At 24.1% G+C, this 26500-nt stretch overlaps 10 protein-coding genes across 10 annotated transcripts; 6 read left to right on the top strand and 4 right to left on the bottom strand.

The window, feature by feature from the left end:
• Window positions 1-27: 27 nt before the first annotated feature.
• PBANKA_1409500 (protein ISD11, putative) lies at window positions 28-565 on the top strand (the record flags this gene model as incomplete). Its single annotated transcript, XM_034567418.1, has 2 exons — window positions 28-132; window positions 407-565. 2 exons carry the CDS (start codon window positions 28-30, stop codon window positions 563-565), a joined length of 264 nt encoding a protein of 87 aa, XP_034423917.1.
• A 355-nt stretch (window positions 566-920) lies between these two features.
• On the bottom strand, window positions 921-1823 carry PBANKA_1409400 (mitochondrial ribosomal protein S15 precursor, putative; the record flags this gene model as incomplete). The annotated part of the gene is made up of 1 exon (XM_034567417.1): window positions 921-1823. One exon carries the CDS (start codon window positions 1821-1823, stop codon window positions 921-923), a length of 903 nt encoding a protein of 300 aa, XP_034423916.1.
• A 653-nt stretch (window positions 1824-2476) lies between these two features.
• Window positions 2477-6077, top strand: PBANKA_1409300 (tetratricopeptide repeat protein, putative; the record flags this gene model as incomplete). Its single annotated transcript, XM_034567416.1, has 3 exons — window positions 2477-5590; window positions 5709-5827; window positions 5966-6077. 3 exons carry the CDS (start codon window positions 2477-2479, stop codon window positions 6075-6077), a joined length of 3345 nt encoding a protein of 1114 aa, XP_034423915.1.
• A 1278-nt stretch (window positions 6078-7355) lies between these two features.
• PBANKA_1409200 (RNA-binding protein, putative) lies at window positions 7356-7820 on the top strand (the record flags this gene model as incomplete). The annotated part of the gene is made up of 1 exon (XM_034567415.1): window positions 7356-7820. One exon carries the CDS (start codon window positions 7356-7358, stop codon window positions 7818-7820), a length of 465 nt encoding a protein of 154 aa, XP_034423914.1.
• Window positions 7821-9668: 1848 nt separating this feature from the next.
• Window positions 9669-10912, top strand: PBANKA_1409100 (ras-related protein Rab-5B, putative; the record flags this gene model as incomplete). Its single annotated transcript, XM_034567414.1, has 6 exons — window positions 9669-9900; window positions 10053-10164; window positions 10291-10414; window positions 10575-10631; window positions 10738-10774; window positions 10887-10912. 6 exons carry the CDS (start codon window positions 9669-9671, stop codon window positions 10910-10912), a joined length of 588 nt encoding a protein of 195 aa, XP_034423913.1.
• Window positions 10913-12151: 1239 nt separating this feature from the next.
• On the top strand, window positions 12152-12763 carry PBANKA_1409000 (ER membrane protein complex subunit 7, putative; the record flags this gene model as incomplete). The annotated part of the gene is made up of 1 exon (XM_034567413.1): window positions 12152-12763. One exon carries the CDS (start codon window positions 12152-12154, stop codon window positions 12761-12763), a length of 612 nt encoding a protein of 203 aa, XP_034423912.1.
• A 651-nt stretch (window positions 12764-13414) lies between these two features.
• PBANKA_1408900 (conserved Plasmodium protein, unknown function) lies at window positions 13415-17584 on the bottom strand (the record flags this gene model as incomplete). The annotated part of the gene is made up of 1 exon (XM_034567412.1): window positions 13415-17584. One exon carries the CDS (start codon window positions 17582-17584, stop codon window positions 13415-13417), a length of 4170 nt encoding a protein of 1389 aa, XP_034423911.1.
• Window positions 17585-20870: 3286 nt separating this feature from the next.
• PBANKA_1408800 (zinc finger protein, putative) lies at window positions 20871-21611 on the top strand (the record flags this gene model as incomplete). Its single annotated transcript, XM_034567411.1, has 1 exon — window positions 20871-21611. One exon carries the CDS (start codon window positions 20871-20873, stop codon window positions 21609-21611), a length of 741 nt encoding a protein of 246 aa, XP_034423910.1.
• Window positions 21612-22244: 633 nt separating this feature from the next.
• PBANKA_1408700 (conserved Plasmodium protein, unknown function) lies at window positions 22245-22856 on the bottom strand (the record flags this gene model as incomplete). Its single annotated transcript, XM_034567410.1, has 2 exons — window positions 22245-22573; window positions 22751-22856. 2 exons carry the CDS (start codon window positions 22854-22856, stop codon window positions 22245-22247), a joined length of 435 nt encoding a protein of 144 aa, XP_034423909.1.
• A 715-nt stretch (window positions 22857-23571) lies between these two features.
• On the bottom strand, window positions 23572-26436 carry PBANKA_1408600 (conserved Plasmodium protein, unknown function; the record flags this gene model as incomplete). Its single annotated transcript, XM_034567409.1, has 1 exon — window positions 23572-26436. One exon carries the CDS (start codon window positions 26434-26436, stop codon window positions 23572-23574), a length of 2865 nt encoding a protein of 954 aa, XP_034423908.1.
• Window positions 26437-26500: the final 64 nt, after the last annotated feature.

Genomic DNA, 26500 nt, shown 5'->3' with positions numbered 1-26500 from the left:
TTTACCATAAATAATTTGTATTATATAATGAAAATGAACCAAGTAAAAAAAATAAAGCTTTTGTATCGTCAAATATTGAGCGAAGCATCCAAATTTGAAAACATAAGCTATAACGTTTACTTTACTAATAAGGTTAAAGCAAAAAAAATATAAATATATATAATATTAAATAAAATGATTAAAATTCATTAAAAACCATATATACATATTCGCCCATTTGATTGTATACTTATATGTATTGCGTATGTAGACTTATGTATATAAACATGTATCATGGAAAATATTAAGCAGCACATCGTTTGCATTGGGGAAAACATTAAATTATTTCAAAAGTGGGGAAGCTCCTCTTAGTATATATTATTATAAGAAATTATAATTAATTAAAACACTTTTCTACTTTTTACAGGCTAAGGAAAGCTTCAGAGAATTTTTTAGTAATACAAATTATGATAGTGAACAATTAAAAGTTTTTGAAAATGAATATAATGATTATCTCAGCATGCTAAAGAGACAGACGGTAATACACAACTTATATCACGTCGACAAACCATTGGTGTCAAAATAAAAAAAAAAGTGGAAAGTTATTCAAAAAATATTTGTATAATAGGACTTTTATGTTTTCATTTTGTTTTTTTATTGTGTTTTATTTTCTTTATTTATTCCGTTTTATGTATTTATTTTTGTTTAATGTTTTATTTTATTTTTTAACTTTGTATGTAAATTTGATTACATAGATAAATCATTATTAAAAAAAATATATGAATATATAAATTAAATAGCGATTTTCCAAAACACTAAAAAAATGAAAAATATAAATCATAAATAATCATCATTAGAATGACGAAATAAAATTTATGGCTAATTTAAATGAAATAGTTATGGTTGATCACAAAAAAGAAAAAGGAGTGTGGATATAGTTTTCAAAAAAGCATAGGAACAGGGCAATGCCCCAAGCCAGGGGCGGTTGGGTTATAAATAGTATAAACCCCCTTTTGATAACTTTCTTTTACTCCATATGGCCATGAATTAGAAATTTGTGGTTTATATTCTTTTGGTAATGCATAATCAGAAGGTGGTTGTTCTATTGGGTGCCTTGTATATCTTACTGTTTGGCCCTTCGAGTTTTTTAATGGCCTAGGCCTATATTTTCCTTTCCACAATTTTTGTCTAATCAAAAATTTACACCTATCACCATCAACAGCAGCGGCATTAATTGCTTTTGATCTGTCTCTGGAATCAGGAATTGCAAATAAGATACATTTAATTTTTAATAAATTGCAAGTATGTTTGTATAATTCAAAATCGGTTTTATATAAATATTTCATTAATTTTTGCCGTCTAGCTAATAGTATAGACATGGTTTTTTTTTTGGGATGATCTTTACATCGTTGTATTAAATGTGCTCTTAAATTTAAGATTTTTTCAGTTAAACATCCAATTTGAACAGGTGCACTACCCGTATCAAACGGCCTTCTTTGCAATAATCTTCTTATGCTTAACTTTTTAAATTTATGTATTTGTTTATTGTTAGCACAATTTAAATGTAGCATATTTATTATATTCTCCTTCAGGTGTTTTATATCATCATATTGCCATAATCCAATATAACCATTTGGTACTTGATTTCGTTCAGCTAAAAACTCTCTTTCCGCTTTTAAATACCATTCAGTTTTTTGAGCATGTGTTTTTATTGCTGTTATACCAGTATATCTATGAGCTTTCACTCTTGACTCATACCTTTTGGTATTTTTCAAAAATCCCATTTCATTGTTTTTAAAATGTAAAAAATTAGTTCTACCGAATGTTTTGCGAACAAAATTCATGCTTTGTATTTTTCGGTTTATCTATATCCAGTTTAAAAAATATATTTTTTAAATATAAATATATTAAAACATATTGAATGCTGATAATAATACTAAAAATGACAGTAGTAGGAGTAAATAAAGTGACAATACTTGCGAGTGCCTTTTTTGTTACCTTAATAATTATTTTCTTTTGGTTTTATTTAAAGGAAATTAAAAAAATATAAAATTATTTATAATAAATCTGCAGCTATTTAAAAAATAATATCGTGTAAATGTATAAATAAATATATGTATAATTAATATTATAGGTATGTGAAATAATTTTATCTGGGCCGATGGTGATAAATAGCGATATTAATTTTGAATTAAGAAAATATTTTCAGAAAAGATAAAATATTTCTGAGAAAAAATATAAGTGGATAATTATATAGAATTTGTTTCGGCAACATTATTAAAAAATGTTAAGCGATGCAAATGATAATTAAAAATATTATTTATTACATTTCTCTTAAAAAAAAATATTTTTTGAAAGTGACTTCGATTTTGAAATACATTATAGCTACTTTTCATATACATACAATATATGTATATATGGATTTTATTATTATGTAGATTTAACAAATATAAGAAAATTCCAAAAATAGAATAACTAAAATATAATATTTGCATCAATGGATAATTTAAAAAAAGTATTGTGGTCTATAGAAGAATTGATTTATACGAATAATCAAGATGAAGATATTTACGAAAAAAAGGAAAAGAAAATTAAAGAGTATTTATTAAATTTGTATAAAAACTGTTTTGGTAATGAAACAGAAAAATTGGAAGACAATGAAAAATGGCTAAGTGAAAATTCTACAATATTAGAAGAGTTAGTTGTGGAAAATGGAAATTTTTTTAATCTTTTAAAATTAGTTAAAGAATGCAAATATGAAAAATGCATTACTAATTCATGGGTTAGTAGCATATTTAAGTTAATTTTAGAAAAATTTAAAAATGAGAACTATTCAACAATTTACGAAATAAAAAGAGAAATATTTAATTTTATTTCTGCTGAAAAAGAGCAAGTAAAGAAAAGGATAGAAAGGGCAGAGGGATTAAAAAAAGAGGCTAATGGTTTATGTATTTTTAGTTGCTTTTTTTTTTTTTACGAAATGAAAATTTTATTGTGTTGTAATATTTTTTTAAATATGTTTATCCAGTGCAATTGGACGGGTCCATCTCTAATCATTAATAATGAAAAGATCAAAAATAATGAGAAATCTGAAGAAGATAAATATTTTAACGAATTTTTAGATAGTATAAAGATAAAAAATGACGATTTTTTAAATTCATGTTTAGAATTTCTATCACTTGAAGGGGAATATATATACGAATATTGCAACTTGATAAATGCCTTTTGCTTATGCATCATATTTTTAGGGGTTCTAAACAATTTTAGTAAACATGATGATGAAAAAAGTCCGCATGGAAAAGATTACAATAATTTAATGGCTTATTTAAAAAATAATGAAGATAAAAAAATGGAAATACGTGAAGAGAAAAACAATGATGAGGAAAATAGTTTAGATTCAATAATTTTTGCAAAAAGTAAATATTTATGGAAAGCAAGAATTTATTTTATATGGCAGAGATTATTCTCATCTTCAAGCAGTAACTTTATGTATGTATTAAAAGTACATATAATTGATACACCTTTTAATATATTTAAAAACATGAGCATATTACCAAATAATTTTGATTTAATAGAAAGAGATTTTGACTTATCTGAAACAGTAGATATATTTAGTTGTATAAGCGAAAATGCAGATGACAATAAAGCATATTGTGATTTATTTTGTGAAAATTATATTTCTGAAAAATTTAAAATATATATATTATCAAATTATGCAGTTTATCTGTCTTTTTACAATTATACATATGCATATGATAAATTACTAGATATATTATCAGAAAGTAGTAAATTTTATTATACATTTACTGGTCGCATGGGTATAAAAAGAAAATACCAAAAAAATCCAGCTACTATTTTAGTGTTGAAAGTCAAATTGGGAGATGAAGAAGATAATACATCGACTGTTTTTAAAGAAATAGAGCCTCTAAGTGAATATGATATATTAAGAAGCGATTATAAAATTATAGATAACAAGAGTGTGGATAAAGAAGAAAATAAAACTGATTTGATTAAACAAATCACTGACCAAACTAAAGATGAAGCGTTTGAAAATAGAGAGGACAAAAATTGTATGGCTCTCGAAGATGATACATTAAATGGGGTCTGTAATCATGTAGATGAGAAAAAGTTTAATGTTTGTGATGAAAATAATTGTATAAAGAATAATGCCAATAATAGCGAAACGAATAATAGTCTCTCAGAAAATTCACCAATAGAATCTAATGGAAAAAAAACTTGGAAATTGAAAGATTTCGATCCGGATACTGACATATTAGAAGAACCTTATTTTTTTGATTCGCAAAATAACTATTTTAAAATATTATCGTTTGACGAGCAAATAGCGTTAATTAATTACTGTTTTTCTATAATACGTTTTAATCCACATTATGACGAAATAAAATTTGAAAAGCTAAATGCTATAATATCAAGATGCTTAAAAAGCTACGACGTTAATATTGAGAATGGGGAAAATGGTAAAAGAGGAGGAAATCATTTGTTGCAAATAAAATATCAGAACTATCTTTTACATTCGTGTATACTATGGTTCAAATGCAAATGTGAATCATTCAGGTTAAAAACTGTTGACCGCTCTCAAGCTCAATTAAATGAGTTATTAAAAGAATATTGTAATGACGAACCCCCAAATAAAGAAAGAATAAAGTTTATTTATGATATATATTACCCTACTACTTGGGAAATGAAAAAAGAAGTAGGAAATGTTATGACTAAAACAGGCTCTGTGGTTTCAGCTTTTAATATTTTTAAAGATTTAAAATTATGGGAAGAAGCTATTCAATGCTTAATAGAAGCAGATCGAAAAGTTGAAGCAAAAGAATTATTAGATACATTACTTGAAAAAAAAAAAAGTCCACCATTAGTATGTTTATACGGTTTAGTAAATAGAGAAAATTGCCTTAAATATTTTATAGAGGCATGGGATTTATCAAACTATAAATATTCTAAAGCAGCTCGGTTTATAGGGAAACATTATTACAACAAAGAAATGTATTCGGAATGTTGTGATTATTTAGAAAAGGCACTAGAAATATCTCCGTTGTTACCAGATATATGGTTTATATTGGGGTGTGCATATATGAAAATAGATAAATTTGATCAAGCTATAAAGGCTTTTACACGCATGATAAGTATGACTAATGAGAATACAGCTATGGCGTATGGTAATTTAGCATATTTATATATGAAAAATAATGTTTATAAAGCAGCAAAAATATGTATAAATCAAGCAGTAAAAATTAATAATAATGAATGGAAATATTGGGATACTTATCTTAAATTATCTATTGTACAAAATGATGTAGATAGTTTCTGTTTGGCATTAACTACATTATGTCAATTAAATCAAGTCAAACAAATACAACCTTGGGTATTTGATTATATATCTGACCTTATTGTAAATGACAAACAAACCATAATACCAAATAAAACCGGTTTGAGCTATCTCGACAAAATTATTAAAACTATGAATATTATATCTGCGCATATTTCAGAATATGATTCATTCTGGAATGCCTATTCCTTTTTCCTTTTTGTAAAGGGAGAATTTGAAGATTCATTTGAGGCAAAGATAAAGGAAATACGATCAATAGAGGTAATTCTTTCATTTAATATGTTACTATAGTTTACTTATTTTTGCTATCCATCTCAGTCATTTGTTTTGCTCATTATTTTATTTATTTAATGTTTCTTTTGATTTTCTGCATTTGTAGAGTATGATACAGAGGTGTAACGTTATAAACAAAATTGAAGTATTAGTTTCAAAGCAAGTGAGTGCCGTCAAATTTATATATCACTTGATGAAAACCCACTATACCGAAGATAATAAGGGGTATGTGATAATATGCACACATATAAAATTGTGGAATGCGTTTATGCATCATTTTGTTAAGTTCATCGTTTATCTAATTTTCTTTATTATCGATATTTTTATTATGCTATATAATTTTTATTTTCTTCCTTATTTCAGAATATTTATGTATCAACTCAAGAATATTATCGAGTCGATTTTAAGAAAGGAAAAATATATGAACCACAAGGACATAAGTGAATTATCTGAAATTATGGAAGTTTTAAAATGACCATTTTTAAGAATGCTATTTTTTTGTTAAAAAATGATTTTATTACTAAAAATTTGAGGCCAATACTAATTGCGCGCGAGCACGTGCGCATATATATACAAATAGAAAAATACGACATTTGTATTTTTAGAATGCATTAGACAACATATTATAATATTTTGCATAAATTGTTTAACGTTTTAATTATAATTAAAATTTTCATGATAATACGTATACTTCATATATATATGTATATATTGTTATGTTTATGTTTTTATTGAATAATATATTGTTTCAGCTATTTTTATATATTTTAAATATTATATTTTTTTATTTGTTTCCTATTTAATAGGCTTTATAACTATAGTTAAAAATGAAAGGATTTTAATTATTAAAAAAAATTAATTACAATTTAAGTAATATAGAATAAATTAATATGTAGCTTTTTTTTTTCGGAAAACATTTGGCTATTTGTGTGTGGTGTAAAATATATGTATATGGCCATTATTAATAGTGTGCATTTTTTGGTTATTATAATTAAAATAATAGTGCACACAATATTAAAAAAACACTTACTATTTAAGTATAAAAGTTTAAATACCAATTTTACAGATTTTTAAATTTGGCTTGTTTTTACAACATCATTTCCCTTTATATCACAAATGAAATTTTTCAAATATAGAGATTTTATATTAAAAAAGTTGCAAAAAAAACAAAAATTTCATAACAGTTATTTTAATGAGTGTGCATATATGTTCTTAAAAAAAAGTGGTTTTAAAAACTTAAAATAGCTATTATTTTATACCAATGAAATTATTTTTATGACATGTACATAAAAAAAGTAAATTGTTACAGCTAAAATGTGCCATCATTTAGCTAAATTTCCAACAAAACATTTATATTATATATTTTTTTTATTAAAATTCATTTTATATATTTTAATAACTATATATAGTTATTTTTATTATTAATTTTTAAATATTTTTCTCTCACAGCACAATTCTAATATTTTAAAATTAATTTGTATTATGTTATAAATAAATATATACACATAATTTAATCAAAATTTCTCAAATTTTGGAAAATAAAATATATGTAAAATATTTAATGTGTCTTTTAATGGAAAACAATCATAAACTTTAACAATTATTGTAAATTAGTAAAATTAATTCTATAATTTGAATAAATTGCATTATTAGTAAAATTAATTCAATTTTTTCGTTTTTTTGGTATTTACCTATTTAGTTATCGTGCAACTTTTCCATTATTAACTATATTCATTTAATTAAAATATCAAAAATGGCAATTACAAACTTGTGCGGAATGCCAGGAGCCCAAAAACCCTCCACAATGAAAACATTTCTCACAAAAACACAACATGATATCACATTAACATCAGCCGATACAAGAGTGTTTATAAAAAACATAAAAACAGGTGTTACAATGAATCAATTTAAAAAATCCCTAGAGAAATATGGTGCTTTACAAGTTTACTTTTATGAACCAAAAGAAAATGATGAAGGATGGGCATGGGTTGGATTTGAAAACAAAGAAGCCGCAGAAAAAGCAATTGAAGATGCCGAAAAGGCTTTGGAGAACAAAGAATCCTCAGAAAATAACGAAATCAATTCAAATTTAGATAAAAATGAAGATAATGATAATGGCTCAGGTAGTTTTTATGTTGAAGAAAATGATGAATCCGTAGAAAACCTAGAAAATGAAATTAATGAAGACGGAAATGATAACGATGAAGAAGAAGATTAAATTTATTACATTAAAAAAATATATACTTAACTAAAATAATTATAACTGGTTCTAATTCATAGCATTTATATTGTGCAATTTAAATATAAAGATGGTTAATTAAAATAAAGTTTTGATATTATATGCATTTTATTTTTTTATATATTTTTTAGGGATTATTACTATGTTTTGTATATTATTTTTACTTTTTTTACGAGTATTAATTGTTTTATTATAATTTTTGATGAATTTGGAAAATGTTTACTTAAATATATATAAATCATGACTGGGCAACTATGAATTAAATAAATAAAATAATAATAATATACATTAAAACAACTTATGATATATATACCAGTAAATAAATGAAAATGTTTCGGCCGTGCCACTACCATTTTTCGAATTTTTTTTTATAAATAGTAAAACGTTCGATTTTTTATGTGGTATAAAGAGATATTTTATTATGTTTTTAGTTTTTGTGAAATAATTGTTTTTTCAATTTGGTGAGGGCATACAATTTTCTCATATCACTAAAAGTATAATTATACATACATATATATTATAAAGGGGTGTCCATAACTAATTTACTATTTTCATAAAATACAAAAAGATTACAAATATGGATATTTTTAAATATAAAATAAACATATATTTTTCCTTTTTTGCCATTGTAAGCATATGCATAATTTCCGTTTTTAATTATTGAGAAATATGCATTGTAAAATTGACAAGACATAAGCACATTAAAGTTGAAGAAAACATTATTGTCTTTTTGTGCTATTATAATATGTCGATATGTGTTTATATTTCCAAATTATCAGATAGAATTATAAGGTTATTTGTTTCAAAGAAATAAACATATAACTCGTATAATATTTGTTTTTATTTTTACATAATAATGGAATTAATGCAGCTTGATAGCAAAAATTGAAATACAGATTGATAATCCAATTATATATATTTAAAATTGTTAGTTGCTTTGTGCATTTTTTATTTTAAAATTATTCAATAGTTTTCCAAATAAAAATAAAAAAAGAATAGTTGAACCTTATTATTTTTTTCTAATGTAACCAAATTTATTGTATATAGATAAATAATTCACATTCGAAATTAGTATATAATAATATTCTTTAAATATAACATTTTATTATGGAGAGAACTAACCGATTTGTAAATTTATATTATTATGAAGGTTGGGTATAATATTGTATAAGCTAATATATGGAAATTATATAATGGTTAAAAGATTATTATACCTTTTGCTGTTTTATCCTTATTCTTAGAATATATGCTATTATGTATTATATATATTTTTTATATTATTATTTTGTAATATATAATATATGGAAAAACTAATAAAGTAGAAAATAAACACAAAATAGCTTTTTTCAAATTTTAAATGTAGGGCAAACAATATAAAAATAATAATAAAATACGTATGCAATGTTTAAAATTTAGTATTGATAATTTAAGTAGTATATATGGATACAAAGGAAATAAGTCATATGCATATATATAGAAAACCAATATTATATTTTTGGAAAATTGAAGCTATTGAGTTTGAATAAAATAAAAAGGAATTAATAAAGAAATGTGCATATAATAGGTATGTAATGTTTTTTAAGTTAGAATATGCTAATATTGTTCTAAGGGGAAAAATATAATAATAGTAAACCAGGGAAATAATAATAATAATAATACTTATAGTAATAATAGCAGTATAATAAAAATAATATTAATAATATAGAATTAATTTAGATAAAGTGGAACTAAATTAAGGGAAAATAAAAGCTATCCCCAAAATAAATCAGAATATTACCATATATATATATATATATATATATATTTATCAGATTATTATACATAACTATGGGGTGTGGATCAAGTACTCAAAGGCCTCAAACAACAAAAAATATAAACGTTTTAACATCATCAGGAGGGCAGCAAAAGGAAGATAAAAAAGTTAAAGTCGTTTTATTAGGTGATAGTGGTGTCGGAAAATCAAGTATTGCTTTGTATTTATGCCATGGTCGTTTTTCAGATAGTCATCAAGTAACTATAGGAGCAGCTTTTTTGCACCATACAATTCATTTGAAAAATGGTAACCAAAAATAAACAACACTTGAATAAGTTGCTAAAACGTATGAATATGTATTTTATATGAACATTGTTTGCACGGATGGATAACGTAGATATATATAAACTTCTATATGATTATATCATCAAAAAATATTGGTTTTTCTATTATTTAAGGGGAAACAATGAAACTTCATATTTGGGATACTGGAGGACAAGAAAGATTCCGAGCAATGGCTCCCTTATATTATCGTGATGCATATGGAGCTATTGTTGTTTATGATTCAAAGTAATTTGAAAAAAAAATATATGCTATATATTTTTCGTCATAATTTGATATTACATTATATAAAAAGGTGCAAAAATAATCCAACAATTGGAAATGGAAATTTTTTATTTATCAATCCAATTGCAGCAATGTCGATTCATTTAATTCGTTGAAATACTGGATTAATGAAATAAAGTCAAGTGGGCCACGAAATTGTTGTATTATGGTTGTAGCAAATAAAAAGGATTTACCACAAAAAATAAATTCAGAGGTAAAACGCCGTAATAATAAGAAAATTAAAAGAAATATAATTTGTTTCAAAAGACTCATTATATTTTATAGAAACTATGATAATTATATTGAGGCATATCACATTTTATAATTGTTTTCAAAGTCATTAACATATATATATGTATATATTTTTTTTTAAGATGGTAATGAAGTTCTGCAAAGAGCAGCATGTTTCATTTATTGAATGCTCTGCAAAGGTATATACATCAAAGAATACAAATGAAAAATAGTGAACAATATTTTTGGTTGTAGCACACATTGCGCAAATTTATTTATAATATTTTTTTTAATTGCTCTTTTTAGACAGGAGAAAATATTAAAACCTTATTTGAACGACTCGGTATGCATATTACTATTTGGGGTTGCTTTTTAATAATGGAGTTATTAGAGAACATATGCATAAAATTATTATCCACTCATTCATTTATTTGTTTTATTTTCCTTCTTTGCAGCAAGCCACATTTATTCACGGTTTTAAAAGTGTTTATTACAGTGAACCGTTCAAGAATTATTTTTTTTTTTTTTTTAAGTTTTAACTATAGTTAGGTTTCCTATTATTAATATTTTTAGTATATGTTCTTTTGGGATATCATTATGTTTCTTATAATAAATTTTGTAATATAGTAATATATTTTATATTATAAAAGTTATATGTTTTTATATTTTTTGGCTTAACTTTTCACACTAAAGAAATGTTTTAAAAAAATAATGAATTTTGAAAAATAATAAGAAACTTATGAAATAAATTGTTTATTTACATGTTTTAAAAAGTGTAATTAAACTTTAAGTTGATAATTTTTATTTTCCCTTATCTTTTGTATATAGTGCATTCAAAAAAAAATATATTCTAATATATATATCGTTTTATGCATTCGAAGGTATTTTAAAAATTTGGTAATTTTGCAAATCGATATTGTTCTCACATAATTACTTTGTTTCATCATGAATGATGATAAAAAAAATAATTCAATATAAATAAATATAATAGATATATTTTTTACAATATATATTTACTGAATTTTCTATTAAATTTGGCATAACATTTTCCACTGAGAAATTATTCATAAAATTACAAAAAAATAATTAAAAAAATAATCATAATACTATGTACGTATATGATATATATTTTGTTAACGTAATTAATATGCTAAATAATGAATATATATCGTTTTAAAAAATGTTGCATTTTCCATTTTTAGTAAAATACAAATAGGTAAACCATAAACTTGTGTAGTTAAAAAAGGCGCTTTACTAATGGTATTATGCATAATATTGTAAAAGTATTTTTATTTATTTGTAAAAGAAGCAACTTTTTTCTAAAATGAATTAACAATCGCAAGGAGATCGTATCACAAACAGTAGCTATTTCAACACAAGAATATATATCCATATATTTATTTATATCTATATATGGCTAGCTTTTGTATTTTTTTTTCACAAAGGTACACAAAAAGTGAAGAATAGTTGCATATATATAACATAGAAACCTAAGTAACCATTTATACGTACACATCTATGTATAGAATAGTTAGGCATATATACATATATAATGAATGTGGGTATCGTTTCTTTTGATTCCATTATTGGTATATAAAAGGTATAGTTTTAATCTAGTATTATATGCACTGTATCTTTTAGCATTTTTAAAAGCAGATAAGACATTTATAAATTCAGAATTTCTTGCGTAAAGAAAATTTTTCTTTTGAAAATAAACATTATGATGATAAGAGAGAAATTAAATTTTTTGAGCGTCTTTTTTTTGGTAATTTTTTTTTATGTGCACATAACAATATCAGAATGTAAATCCGATTTTATAGAATTAAACAATAATTATGTAGAAGGCATAATAAAGGCGAAATTAGATATTTTAGCCGAAAGTACTGTGTATTTGGATTCAGATATTTTTGTTAAACCGCGAGCCGACGGTTATTTTATTTTTACTAATGTAAAAGAAGGAATATATGATATATTTGTTAATCATCCATATGTTGAATTTAACAAATTTCAAGTTGAAGTAAAAAAAAGTATAACAAAAAATAATGATAAAATATATATAGTAAGAGCGTATGAATACATATCTCCATTTGAGAAAAATAATTTAATGGTGACACAAATTGTTTTTGAAGTTAATAGCATTTTTGAATTCCTTGTCCCTAAAAAGACTTTTTATTTATTTAATATATTAAAAAGTCCAATTTTTTTAATTTTTTTATTTTCCTTAATTTTATTAAGTGTTTTACCGAAAATGCAAAAATTACAAGAAGAAGTAAATGAAGAATCTACGAACACCGTCACATATAAATCTGGTTTTATCGAATCTGTTAAATAACCTTTAATATCGAAAACACGGTATAATAAAATTGTGTGTGTATGCTTATCAATATGAGACTCTATTGTGCTATCATGTTTTGTTACTATTCGTAAATTGCCTGATTGCTCATTCATTCATCAATATATTTTTTTATATGTTCGAATTTATGTCGAACGAAAGTTTATTAATTTGTATTTCCAAGTATCATTGTTTTTGCTTAGTTTTTTAATTAATAAAACAATTAAAATATATATACGTATGTAAAAAAAAATAAAATAATATTAAAACAAAGAAAATGATAATAATCAAAATATATGATAATAATTGAATACATAAGAAAATATATCACATAATCATTAAGAGTATAATGAGTTTTAATCCTTTGGGGAATTAGTACCACGTACAAATTCTCTTCGCCATTTAGTCCATCAAATGATTATATGCAAATGAATAAAGATTTTCATATAACAATATTAAAAAACTGCAGTTATATTATAACAATATGCATGTGTGCATGTTTTACAAAAATTGGCAATGGAGAATTTGTCGCTATTACTTATTATTCAGCTATGTACTAGCAGATTTATCAATCGCTAATTTTTTTAATATAATTATTTTTTAACTCTTAAGAATTTTTTCCGAACTAGATGGTTCTCCTGGAGATAATGGTTAAGAATTAGTCGCATTTGTACTGCTTTCATCGTGTTTTGAGGTATTATTATTTTTATCTGGTTGTTTTTCATTTTTTATTACACTTTTCTTTTTATTTATCTCTTGACAATCGCATCTTTTATTTACTGAATTGTCATTTAGGCGTGATTTTTTGAGACGATTACTTTGTGAATTTATGTTTTCATATTTTTCACTACTGCATTTACTAATTGATTTTTGTGAATTGGAATCGTATGATATTCCTGTATTATTATTTATATGCTTCAACTTTGAAGTGTCTTTGTGCTTTCTTTTCATCTTTGATTTTTTATGACTATTATTATTTTCTCGTGTGGAGCGATTTAGTGAATCGGTATATGAAAAATTGAGTCTTTCAATATTTGGTACTATTCTACTTTGGTGTTTGTTTTGTAAATCTATTTGGGCAATATTATTTGGGGTCTGGGTGATAGTATGCGTATTATTGTTCTGATTATTATTCAATTGGGAAATTATAGTTTGGTGGTTAACAAAATGTGTGTTGTAAGGCTGAGAGTTGTAAAGCTGAAAGTTGTAAGGTTGAGAGTTGGAAGGTTGAAGATTTTTGGGATGACTGTTAGAAGGTTGAATATTTTGAAGATAGATACTAGAAAGTTGAAGGTTCTGAGGATGGATGATAGAAGGCTGAAGGCTCTGAGTATGGTTGTTGAAAAGTTGAAGGTTTTGAGGATGGATGTTAGAAGGCTGAAGGCTCTGAGTATGGTTGTTGAAAAGTTGAAGGTTTTGAGGATGGATGCTAGAAGGTTGAAGGCTTTGAGGATGGATGCTAGAAGGTTGAAGGCTCTGAGTATGGTTGTTAGAAGGTTGAAGGTTTTGAGGATGGCTGTTAGAAGGTTGATGACTTTGAGTATGGTTGTTGGAAAGTTGAAGGTTTTGGGGATGGCTGTTAGAAGGTTGAATATTTTGAAGATAGATACTAGAAAGTTGAAGGTTCTGAGGATTGCTGTTATAAAGTTGAAGGTTTTGAGGATGGATGTTAGTAGGTTGAAGGTTTTGAAGATGGCTGTTAGAAGATTGAAGGTTTTGAGAATGGCTGTTAGAAGCTTGAAGGTTTTGAGGATGGTTGTTAGAAGCTTGAAGATTTTGAGAACGGATGTTAGAAAGCTGAAAGTAGTAAGGATGAATGCAGCCTTGATGTAAAGCAATAGACTGAAAAATGGGATGATTCGAATCAATATGATAGTAGCTTGTTTGATTTAAATTGGTCACAGGCATATTTCCTTGACGCAAATTGTTTTGGTTTAAACTAGTAGAACGTGCCATATTTAAATTTAAATTAGATGGAAATGCACTTCTGGTTTGTAAATTGGAAGAGTTAGCATTTGGTTGTTGTAAAACGTGTGGACGAATTTGTCTTATATTTATATTGCTATTGTTTTGATTGGATTGAGCGAGATTTCTAGGGGGATTATTTCCCAAGGGCGTGCTATTTTGTTGTTCATCCTTGGTTTGTGTTATGATTTGAGGTATATCTGTTATGCACTTATAGCATTGGAGGCTTCTACGAAACTGTATGATGGGTTCATTCATCGAATTTGGCAAACCAACATGATATGTGAATATTTTGTTGATTAATGCGTGCTGAAGAGATTTATCGGCGCTTATAAAAAATTCTTCTGTTGAACTAAGTATTTTAAGTTTATTTTTTTGTTGGATGTGATATAAACACATCTTTTTGCGGGTAGAATTGGATGCGTTTTGCATTATATTTCTATTTTGTGTATTGCTCGTACTCCCTTGCTGCTGTATTTGAGGATTTTGTATGCCTAAACATTTCATAATAGATATACTATACGGATCGAAATTTATTTTAGGCATTTTTTCTGCGTCGTCTTTTAATACCAATAATTTTTGTGGATTTTTTGTTTTAATTGCCTTTGGATTAAAATCTGGATTAAGATTTAGGTAAACTGCTGTGACGATACCAAAAGGGAATTTTAAAAACAGCGAGCATATATAATGATATGGTGATGCAATAAAATTCTTTTTAAAAACCGCCAAAGCATCTAATATGGATTTGAAAGCGTAATAATAACATGTTTGATCTTTTGAGTTATATACCCAATCTAATAAATAAAATTTATTTAAAAAATCGGCAACTTTCTTCCCTGTTTCTAGATTTAAATATGGGCATGCTATCAAACAATATCCTTTATCCAGCAAAAATTTGTTTATATGTGTGTTGTATACCCGAACTAAAAGGCTTGGAGAACAAACATATTTCGACTTCATCTCGTCTACCTTGTGTATCACGCATATATCCTTAGTAGTTGTCTTAAACAGGTGAACTGACACTCGTTCATCTTTTTCTGCCCTTGAAAATGAAATTATAGAATTTTCGATATTAGTGTTTGGATCATCAGATTGTTCTGATAGTTCATTTGATTCATTTGGGTCATTCAGTTCCGTTTCGGGCTCTTGCGGTTTTCCTATATTTTCCATATAAAATCTTAAGAAACTTATGTCGACATTGGAAAAAATCAGATTCCATATACTTTCTTGTTTAAAATGCTTCTTTATAAGCTTCATCATTTTATTTATTTCTGGGAGCTTATTTTTAATACTAAATAGCAGCTTATTCAACTCGTTATAATTAATTTGCGCGAATAGGGAATCAGGCTGCAAATAATATACAGATGCTTCTATAAATATTTTGAGCCCATTTACGTCAGGCATAAGTTGAATAACTTTTCCATTAATTATAGTTGAAACTTTTGAAAAAACAGTCCAAAATTCTTTAGCATATTTTTCATTTTTAAAATATATTAAACCTAAGGTACCAATGGGGAATTCTTCCGGCTTATACAACTTTTTAGAGATAGAATAAATATTGGATATTACCATTTCATTCTTTGTGTAAGATGGCCCTGTAGTAAATAATATATCAAATTTTATTATGCCTAAATGGCTAGCTAGTAATTCATATTTTCTTGGAGCCTCATCAACAGATGAATAAATTTCCAAAAAAGTATTTATATACTCAAAATCGAACATATCCAATAGATCTAATGTCATATCCCGATTTTTATGTTTATAATACATATCTATTAAAGATTTTAATAAGTATGAGTCCGATACATTTAAAGGAAGATTTAAAACGCATAAAATATTGCAATGGCATATCCATTTTTTGTAATCATGATCGGGACTTTTAAATATTATTTTTTGATATATGCTTAGCGGATATTCCCATTTTCCGTTATAGATATAATCAGCTATGTTTGCATTTTCTCTTTCTGATATAACTTGTTGTTCGCTGATATTACTTTCACCAGTTCGATTACTTTCAGTATTGCCATTTTGAGCTAATGAACTTATATTTGGAGAATTTAATGATTCATCTAAATTATTTGATTCCGGTAGTTTCACAATATCCAAAGCTTCAGCCACCTTTATATCGGTATTAATTTTTTTTGAATTGTTATTATTGGCTGAGTTGACATCAGTATTTACTTTTAGAATTTTTATACCACCATAAAATTTGCTAGCTTCTTCCATATTTCGATTTTCTTCATCATTGGTTTCGTTAAGAAATAATGCATTTACCCATCTAAATGAATTATTATCATCATTTTCATTTTTTCTTTCATTAGTAATATTATTGTTATTTACATTCTCTGGATTTTTCACCTTTTCTTCAGTGTTATTCAGGATTTGTTTACTATGCGTATTTACATAATCATATAGCACCTTTTTGTATTTGTTAGATTCTCTATTTGTGTCTCTATGCGTTGAATCCGAAATTATTTTCAAAGAATGGGTATCATGATTAGTTCCATGTTCATCATAATTCGAAGCTATGATATTTCGGCTATGTTTATTGTTTTCCATAATATTATTGCTTTCATTATTTTTTTTTATGATAGTATCTTTATTAGTTTTATTTTCATTTAAATATTGTTCTATGCCTTTTTCACTTTTCTCATTATATATATCATGTTTTTTTATCTCCTCATGGCATGTACTCTTTTTTTTAGAACTGCTATTGCTATTAAATTCGTCCATATGGGTTATTATATCAAAATTTTCTATGATATTAGCTCTTTTTCTTTTTGAGGTAGAGTTGTGTTCGTTTTGACTTTTCATTTTATTTTCATTGGAGTTTCTTATGTTTTTCTTATCTTCCATCTTGTATTGCGTTTTTTTAAATCGCTTTTTTTTCTTAAAAGTCGTACTAATAAATTATTTCAGTAATATACCGAAAATATGCAAATAAATTAGAGTACTAATAACACGGCAGTATTTAATCTATTTGAATTATTTAATAATTTGTGTATGCAATATGCAATTAAATTGGCGACCAAGCAGATATAATTAATAAAAAGAAACAAATTATGTATTTTAAATAATGCAATTTTTTGTTTATTTTTTCTATTATTATTAATATTATTTTATTTATTTTTTTATTTATTATTTTTTTATTGATTTTCTTTTTCTAAAATAGAGGTAGAGGCAATTTAACACAATTAGAGAAAATTAATTTCACTTTTTTATGATGTAATAAATTATATAATGTATATTTTTAATGTGCAAGTGTGGACTGTATATAAATGAAAAACAAAATAAAGCAGGTTCACAAAAATATATACATACGAAGAATATTGTATGGATTCACAAAATTAATATATATAATACAAGCAAATATATGTAATTCATAAAAATTTATGTATTAATATCCTGAATGGTGTAATATATATTTTGTTGAATAACTTAGGTAAGTTTGTTCAAAAATACAATAAATTAGGAGCAGACGAAACTAAATATAAGTATGTAAATAAACACAAATATATATGCACATGTATATATAATGTGTGTATATAATAACTGCAAATACAAATATAGTAAGGCTATTTTTATATCTTAAAGTTAACTACGATAAAACGTATAAATATATGAAGGCATATGAAAATATAATTTGGTTGCACATGCAATGTAAATAAACAACATTAAATTGAAATAAAAATATTTAAAAGCTATTATATTATTTAATATATGATAATATAGGGGCTCGCAATTAAATTAATAATTCCTTAAAAACGAAAGATATATAATAACATAGAATCCACGGATATATAAAATATGTATATTGATAACTAAATTAAAGGAATGTAACGTATTCCAAGGACAAATAAGTATATTAGTTGGTTTATTAATACAACTATTATATTGTAAGGTTGGGTATATAATGTAGAAGTCCTTCAAAGGGTAAATAAAGATCCAATTAGTATAATATTTCAAAATTAAAAAGAATAAATAGATATACTTTAATTATATGCAAATAAATAAATAGGCGGAATATGTAACGTATATATCATATAGGATTTATATATATATATATATATATATATATATATATGGCGTGTATGCTAAGGTCCTTATTGAGGGATGTTATAATATAGATTATATAAGTATGCATAAATATGACGAATACGAATGGGTATTATATATTTTATTGTTTAAAAAACGTTATATAATATATTTAGTGAATTAATCAAAATTGAAATACAACTATTATAAGCGTTCATAAAGGTATTTTAGTTATATATAATTATTCAAAAGCATTCAAAACAAAGTTAAATAATAACATTAAATAAAGTAATAAACTTTAAAATTGAAAAATGTTTAATTTTTGGAAAAGTGTATAAACTAATTTTATTGTTAGGTTATTTAAAATGTTTAAATAATTGAGTTTATTATGTGTAAATGTGTTTATAAGTTAATGATAATAAAATTTTTGGTTAAAATATTATTTAAAAATAAAATAAATATATAAAATATTTTATTTTAATTTAAAATATTTTTGTATTTTTAATTTATAAATTAAAATATTTGGTGTACTTATTTTGGTTTTGGGGGTATAAAATTAATAAAAGGGGCATAAATCTACGAAAATTCTATCCATTTGGTACTATAATTATTATATTTTAAAAAAATAATAAAATAAAACATGCATAATTTTATAGAAAAAACGATATAAAAGTACATAGACTAACTAAAAAGTATGAAAATATGATACATCCCTAGAAAATGTATGCTAAAATATTTCGTGCCTCCAAAAATACTTAAATAGCAAATCTAAGGCATTACACTATAATTAAAAAATGCATTTCTATGTATATATTACTAATATTCGTAATTTGCTGCATGTCAATATAAAATATATAGAAATTAATAAATTGCAATAATCTAGGAAAATATTTTCTCTATATAGAAATACATAGGGATACATAGACTTAGTGTTCCATTGCATATATATTAATATATAAAAATATCTAGACGATTTTGCGTACACAGTTGCACCGTTATAATAGTTTTATGGGTTATCATAGCGAAAAGATACATAGGAAATATGCATTTTACTAGTATATTTGAGTACTATTAACTGATAATATTCACATTTAATCCCCCAAATTACCGAATGTATGAAATATAGAATGTATATATATTTATATGTATTCCTAAAATATCATATTCTAGAAAAAAATAAACCCCTTTTATTATAATAAAATATGAGAGTAATTTTAAATGAATAAATTATTTAAAGACGAGAACATATTATTATATCATGGGGTGTACTTTTTTTAACCCTGCATATATTTTTTTAATTAGGAATATATTATTTATTTTGTAAATTTTACTTATAATTTTGGTTTATATTATTGACTAATTAATTTTTTTATATATTTTTTTGTACCTTTTTTGGCTTTTAAATTATTTTAAAGTCATTTATAGCGTTGAAATGCAAATTGGTTTTGACCTTTTAGGATATTCAACGAAAATTCAATTTAATAAATTTATAAATTTTATAAAATTATTGGAAAAATATATTGTTCGTAAACATTGTCTGTTTTTTATAGAAAGGTGCTTATATGCATGTATTTATACATTGTGTTTGTATTGCGCCACCCTTTACTGTAGCGAAATATAATGCAAAGGTAAATAAATATATTAAAAATAAATTAAAATATATTAATAAACAAACAAATGGATTAATAAATAAATTAATATATATATATTACAGAACGAAGCACAAAGCAATTGAATAAATGGATGTTTAAGAGAATACGAGTATATATACGTATAAATGATAATCAGTGGATAAATTAAAAAAAATGGGATATTAAAAAATCAGAAAAATGCTAAAATTAAAATATAATACCTATATTATATAAACAATTATATATTTTTTCCATGTTTTTAAAATATTTTGTATATATTATACATTTCATTAAGGGTAGTACATAGGTTATGTACGTCTATGCTTGTAGAAATTCGTTCGCATATACATATCCGCAGCAAATAATTACCCACGCATTGAGTAAATATGTCATTCAATATCATCTTATATGTATAAGTTATTTCCTCAAGTTTCTATATACAAGTATTGAAATTATATTTATCTTTCGAAATAAAAATGGATGATAAAATGGGTAGAGATTTAACCACTCCATTTATGGAGCAAAGAAAACTTGCAAAGGAATTAAATCCAAGAAAAAATTGGCTTAAAAGAATATTAATAAATAACAATTGGTCAGATTTAAAATTATTTATAAAATCTGGTGATTTAAAAAAAAAAATTGGTGATTCATGTACTAATTGTCAAAGAAGTGTTAAACATATATATTATTTAAGTAAAGATAAAATATTTTGTGATATTTGTGAAGAAATATATTGTTTATATTGTACAAAATATATAGATGTTATGAAAGATAATCAATCAAAATATATAAAATTGAAATTATGCAGAGATTGTTTTATATATATTAATGAATTAAAATGTATTATTCATCCAAATTTAACAATTGATAAGGATGCGATTGAACTTGTAAATAATTTTAATGAAATTTCTAACAGATATACAATTACATGTAGTAACATATCACAATTAAATGGACTAATTTTATTATGCCAAAATAATATGGAGTTTTGGGATAATTTTAAATCTGAAATAGACCAACTTCGAGGTATTATACAAACCGATATTAAATTTTTGACCACTATGAAAAAAAGTAAAATTGGAGTAAATAACAATTTTATACTTAATAAAATGGAGAAAAATTTATCCCAGTATTTGAAAATTATTAAAAATAAAATTACCCCTGTAGCTTTTGACGTTCTAAATAATACACAGGAATTGCTTTGCAAAAATAAATGAGTAGACATATAACTTATTTTGGCTATTTTCTATTATTGACTGTTGTCATATTTGATACTTCTTTTTGTTTGCTTTTTTGCTTTGTTATTTTTAATTATCCCGATTTTATATTTATATCCATTTAATCAAATATTTTATTATTAATATAATTAAATATTCCGTTTTTTATTGTTTGGTATATCCTTTTAACTTTCATAAGTATATAATATATATTTTATTTTATTGTTATTATTTTTTCGGTATTTACTATATTATTATTCAAAATTCATTACATTTTTATACCCCCTAAACAAATTATTAATTTATGAATAACGAATTATTTTAATATGCTTTCAAATGATCAGTGACTTTTTTATTTGATCATATTTGCCAGAATAAAAAATGTCATTATTAAATGAATCGAGAAACTAATAATTATATAATTGCCAAGTTATTGCTATTGATTATTTTGTGTGTGCAATAAGCTAACATTCAAAATAAAATAGGGTATCTTATTATGATAAAAGAAAATATATATTGAAGATTTTTTTTTAATTTATTTTTTAATCATTATAATTTTATAAAAAATATATTATAATAGGGCATATAAGTATTTACAGCTTTTTTACTATAGTTACTGGAATAAAAAAACGCTTAGCTGTTTATATATCGTATATGATTTACATGTCTTTTAAAAATAAAATAAAAAATAAAGAATAAAATAGCAAATATGAATATAAAAAAAAGAAGAAAAACGAGCATAGCCCCATTATTTTCATTATGATCATGTACATTATGTACATATCTATAAATATAAGATCCGTGATTTGATGTATTTAAATTTTGCATCAATCGTGTTGACCCTAGTATATCAAAAAACTTCGATGCTTTTAATTGGATATTTGAAAAATTTATATTATCTTTCATTATCTCAAAGTTTAGTATGCCTTTCGCTTGGTATGCATCCGGGTTGTTTTTATTTCCTTGAAAAGGAAAAATGAATAAAATTATGAAAAAACATAAAATAAAGGTATGACAGTATATAAAAATAATAATATAATTGCGTGTACGGAAATCTGGGCAAATACCTCAGCAAAGTAATATAGTAATTTTATATATTTTTCCTTTTCTTTCTTTAAATATATGATATAAACATGTACCTTTTTTTAAATTCCTTTTTAACTCATTTTTCCTAACGGCATTGGTTATTAAATACTGACCATAAACAATAAGGCATAAATATAATATGATTGCATGCGCCTTCATTTCGACGTGAATTTCTATTCATTTTATATATCTGTTAGGTCATTTTCATAAATTTCGATTTTACGTTATTTTCAGCGTGACTGCTGTTGTTATATATAATATATATACTCTATATTTTTACACTATTATTTTGATATATATCGTGATAATATGTATAACAGTAAAAAATAATGTATATGCGATGTTTTATTTATATTTTTCAAAATTTTAATAAATATAGATACATATATATATGCGCATTTATTTATTTTTAGCATTTGAATACCACTGAATATTTATATATACAAATATAGATGTGTATACAACATATAAAAAAATATATATGCATATATTTGTATGTATATTTTAAAATTTTGTTCCTGTCTTTTTGAGTTTGCACCATTTGGCACTAGACAATAAATAGTCATGGTGAATGTATGCTATTATAAAATATATTTTTTAAAGTTGTAACTTTTTTTCACTGCAATATTTTGAAATACAAAAAAAAATATATAATGCCACTACTGAAGTTATGAATACAATTATGGACACTATATTAGTAACATGTGAACAAATTACGCAAGTATCATGCAATTACAAAGTAAACTATAGATAATCAAATTCGAAAAAGTGAAATGACATATAATGAATAAAACATCGACACGCACATGCTATAAATCATATATATGGCTAGATAAATTTTGATAAAAAAAACACACATAGATATATATGTATACTACTCCTGCACGAATCTGGAAAATATTTGAAAATGTTCGGAATGATCTTTAAACTCTTTTGGATGGTGTGCGAAAATACTAATCATTGTATTATATTTGTCTTGGGGCGTTGATGCATAAATGCAATGTAGAATAAGTTTAATCTGTAATAATATTTCGCCCCTATTTTTTTCAATGTCTGTATAATTAAAAAAAAAATTTGATAAAAATATGGTTATGTTATTAGGGATAGCTGATTTTATTTGATCGCTTTGAGAATTGGTTAGATTATTTTTTCGAAAAACATTAAATAATAAATATAATCTATATACTATATCGTAGTTATAGATTTTCATATGCTCCTTATTTATTCTAAATAAAATATATATACATTTTAAGGCGTCTATTATAATACTTATATTATTGGATTCGATTAAATAAAAAATTATGTTGATATATTTGTGTAATAAAAATGGTACTAGCAGTGGATGATAATAAAATGAGGCTAATATATTTATGCAAATGGAAGAACATAATATTTTATTATTTTTTTTTAAGGATAAGGTATTTATTAAATTTTCCAAAGATTCAATTAAATTTATATTTATTTCTTTTTTAATTTTACATTTTATAAATATATATATTTTTATAGCTTCATTTTGAGTATCATTGTCATTATCTTCAGAAATAGCAGCTTCATCCTCACTTATGAAAGAAATCAATGCGTCTATTTTTTTACTAATATATTTAATGTGTGGACTTTTTTCGATATTTATTTTTGATACAATAATTTTAATTATAGATATACAAGTTTTTTGAATATTTTCATTGGGAAAGTTTATCATTTTAAAGCATATAAAAAGTATATCATTAAAAAAAGATTCATATTTTTCTGAAAATTTTATATTTTTGGTGAAATGTATAATATTTTCTTCTATCCATTTCATTTCAGATTCCTTTTCAAATTTGTTTAAATATGACAAGTTCCAGTCAGAATAATTGTCATTAAGGATAGGTTCTGTTTCTTCATCTTTTAGTTTGGTATCTTTTGTTTTGGCATCTTTTGTTGTTTGAACTGGTTCACAAAAAATAACTATCGTATAAATTATCGAGACAATTACTTTTGAAATGGCATTAGAAAACGCATCCACATATTTATAATTCAATGTTTTATGCTCATATGTGCTTTTAAAAAGCATAGAATTATAGACAAAAACATTATATTTTTTATATAAATATTCATTTAGCAAATTTGTAAATTTGTGGTCATTATCATTGTTATAATTAAAAATAAACGAATTGGATAGGTGGAAAAAATTTAATTCGTAAGCATCATCAGAGGATATATATGCCCATGTTGTTAACCATTTCAATTTATTAATAATATTTTCTGTATTTTTAATTAGTATATCATAATCAGGAAATAAACTTTCTGTGTCCACTATGTTTGTACCTATTTTTTTTTGCTGTGTATTCAAAAATACTTCTTCTATTTTTGCCTCAGAAATATCAGTCTCTTCATATTTCAAAATATGCATTACTAATTTGTGCATTTTTTGACGTGGCAAATTATATCTTCTTTTAAAAAAGGAAATATAATTATTTAGTAATTTTTTAATCAAATTGTGTTCATTTGTTTGGTCTTTGATGTTATTTATTTTATCATTCGATATAGATGTGAAAATGCTCTCCAACAACAAAAAAAAGAAAAACAATGATGAAATAGTTTCGTTAATAATGTTATAACTTTTAAAATTATCATATACAAAATAATAATCAAATTTATATAATTCATTTTGTAGATTGATATGAAATACTTTTTGAAAATATTGGTCCACATTTTCTTGTCCTTCGGCTTTCTTAGATATCCACAGTAAAAAATAAGGGGACATAATTTTAAGAAGCAAAAGAAAATTATTTATATTAATATTTTTACTATTATAATTTTGTAAGTATTGATTTTTTTCTAATGAATATATATTTGTATTAAATGGTATATCAATAGTTTTATATAAGATGGATGGTGTGCTGCATTTTTTGTAAATTAATGTAATATTTTTATTTTCATCAACAAATTCAATCCAATCCTTTTCATATTTTTGACTGTGAATGTTTTCTTTTTGTTTGGATAAAAATAATAGCATTTGTTCGCTTGAAATATATTCATTATTTTGATCATCAAGGCATTCAAAAATATCAACAATTTTATACAAGACATAATATATTTGACTTAATCTTTCTTCTCTTAAATTATGGTTATTTTCTATTGGAATGTTATAATATAAATATATCAAATAGCAATTTAAAAATATATAATTGGGTAAGTTAACAAAAAAGTGTAGGTCCAAAATGTTTTTTTCAAGTTCTAGAAAGGACGAATGAACAGTTTTTTTGAAGTGATATTTTTGATTACACTCTTTTTCACTATTACTATTCCTCGACATGTCATTTCCTTCTATACGTATTTTTTTAATCAAGTCCTTGAGGATGGATATCACAAAAGTTTGATCATCATAAAAAATCAAAAGTTTAAACGAAAAATTAACAAATATTTCACATATATTTTTACTTCTTTCGTAATATATTTGATTGAAAAAAAGCAGAACCTTATATAAAAGGTAAATATACAATCTTAAATAAAAACCTATTTGTTCATTGTCCTTTTTTATAATTTCATTTTCAAATTCGTTGAGTATATTTTTATTAAGTAAGTTTATATTTGTTTTCTCATTATTGCATTTTTCTAAAATTTTAGCCATAGTAAAAAGGTGATTATGATGTATGCATTTAGCAATATCATCGATTTCGTTTTGATTTGTATCTATATAGTTGTATAGTTCAAAAAAATTTATATTTTCTAAAAGAAACGTTATTTTTTCTTCCATTTTTATTTTTGTTTGTATGCATGGTATTATGAGAGATGGTTGTGATACATAAGTTGGGAGTAAC

Source organism: Plasmodium berghei (genome assembly GCF_900002375.2).
Source record: "Plasmodium berghei ANKA genome assembly, chromosome: 14".
Classification (NCBI taxonomy): domain Eukaryota; phylum Apicomplexa; class Aconoidasida; order Haemosporida; family Plasmodiidae; genus Plasmodium; species Plasmodium berghei.
The sequence above is the reverse complement of the archived record's forward strand: the minus strand, read 5'-3'. Positions and strand labels throughout refer to the sequence as shown.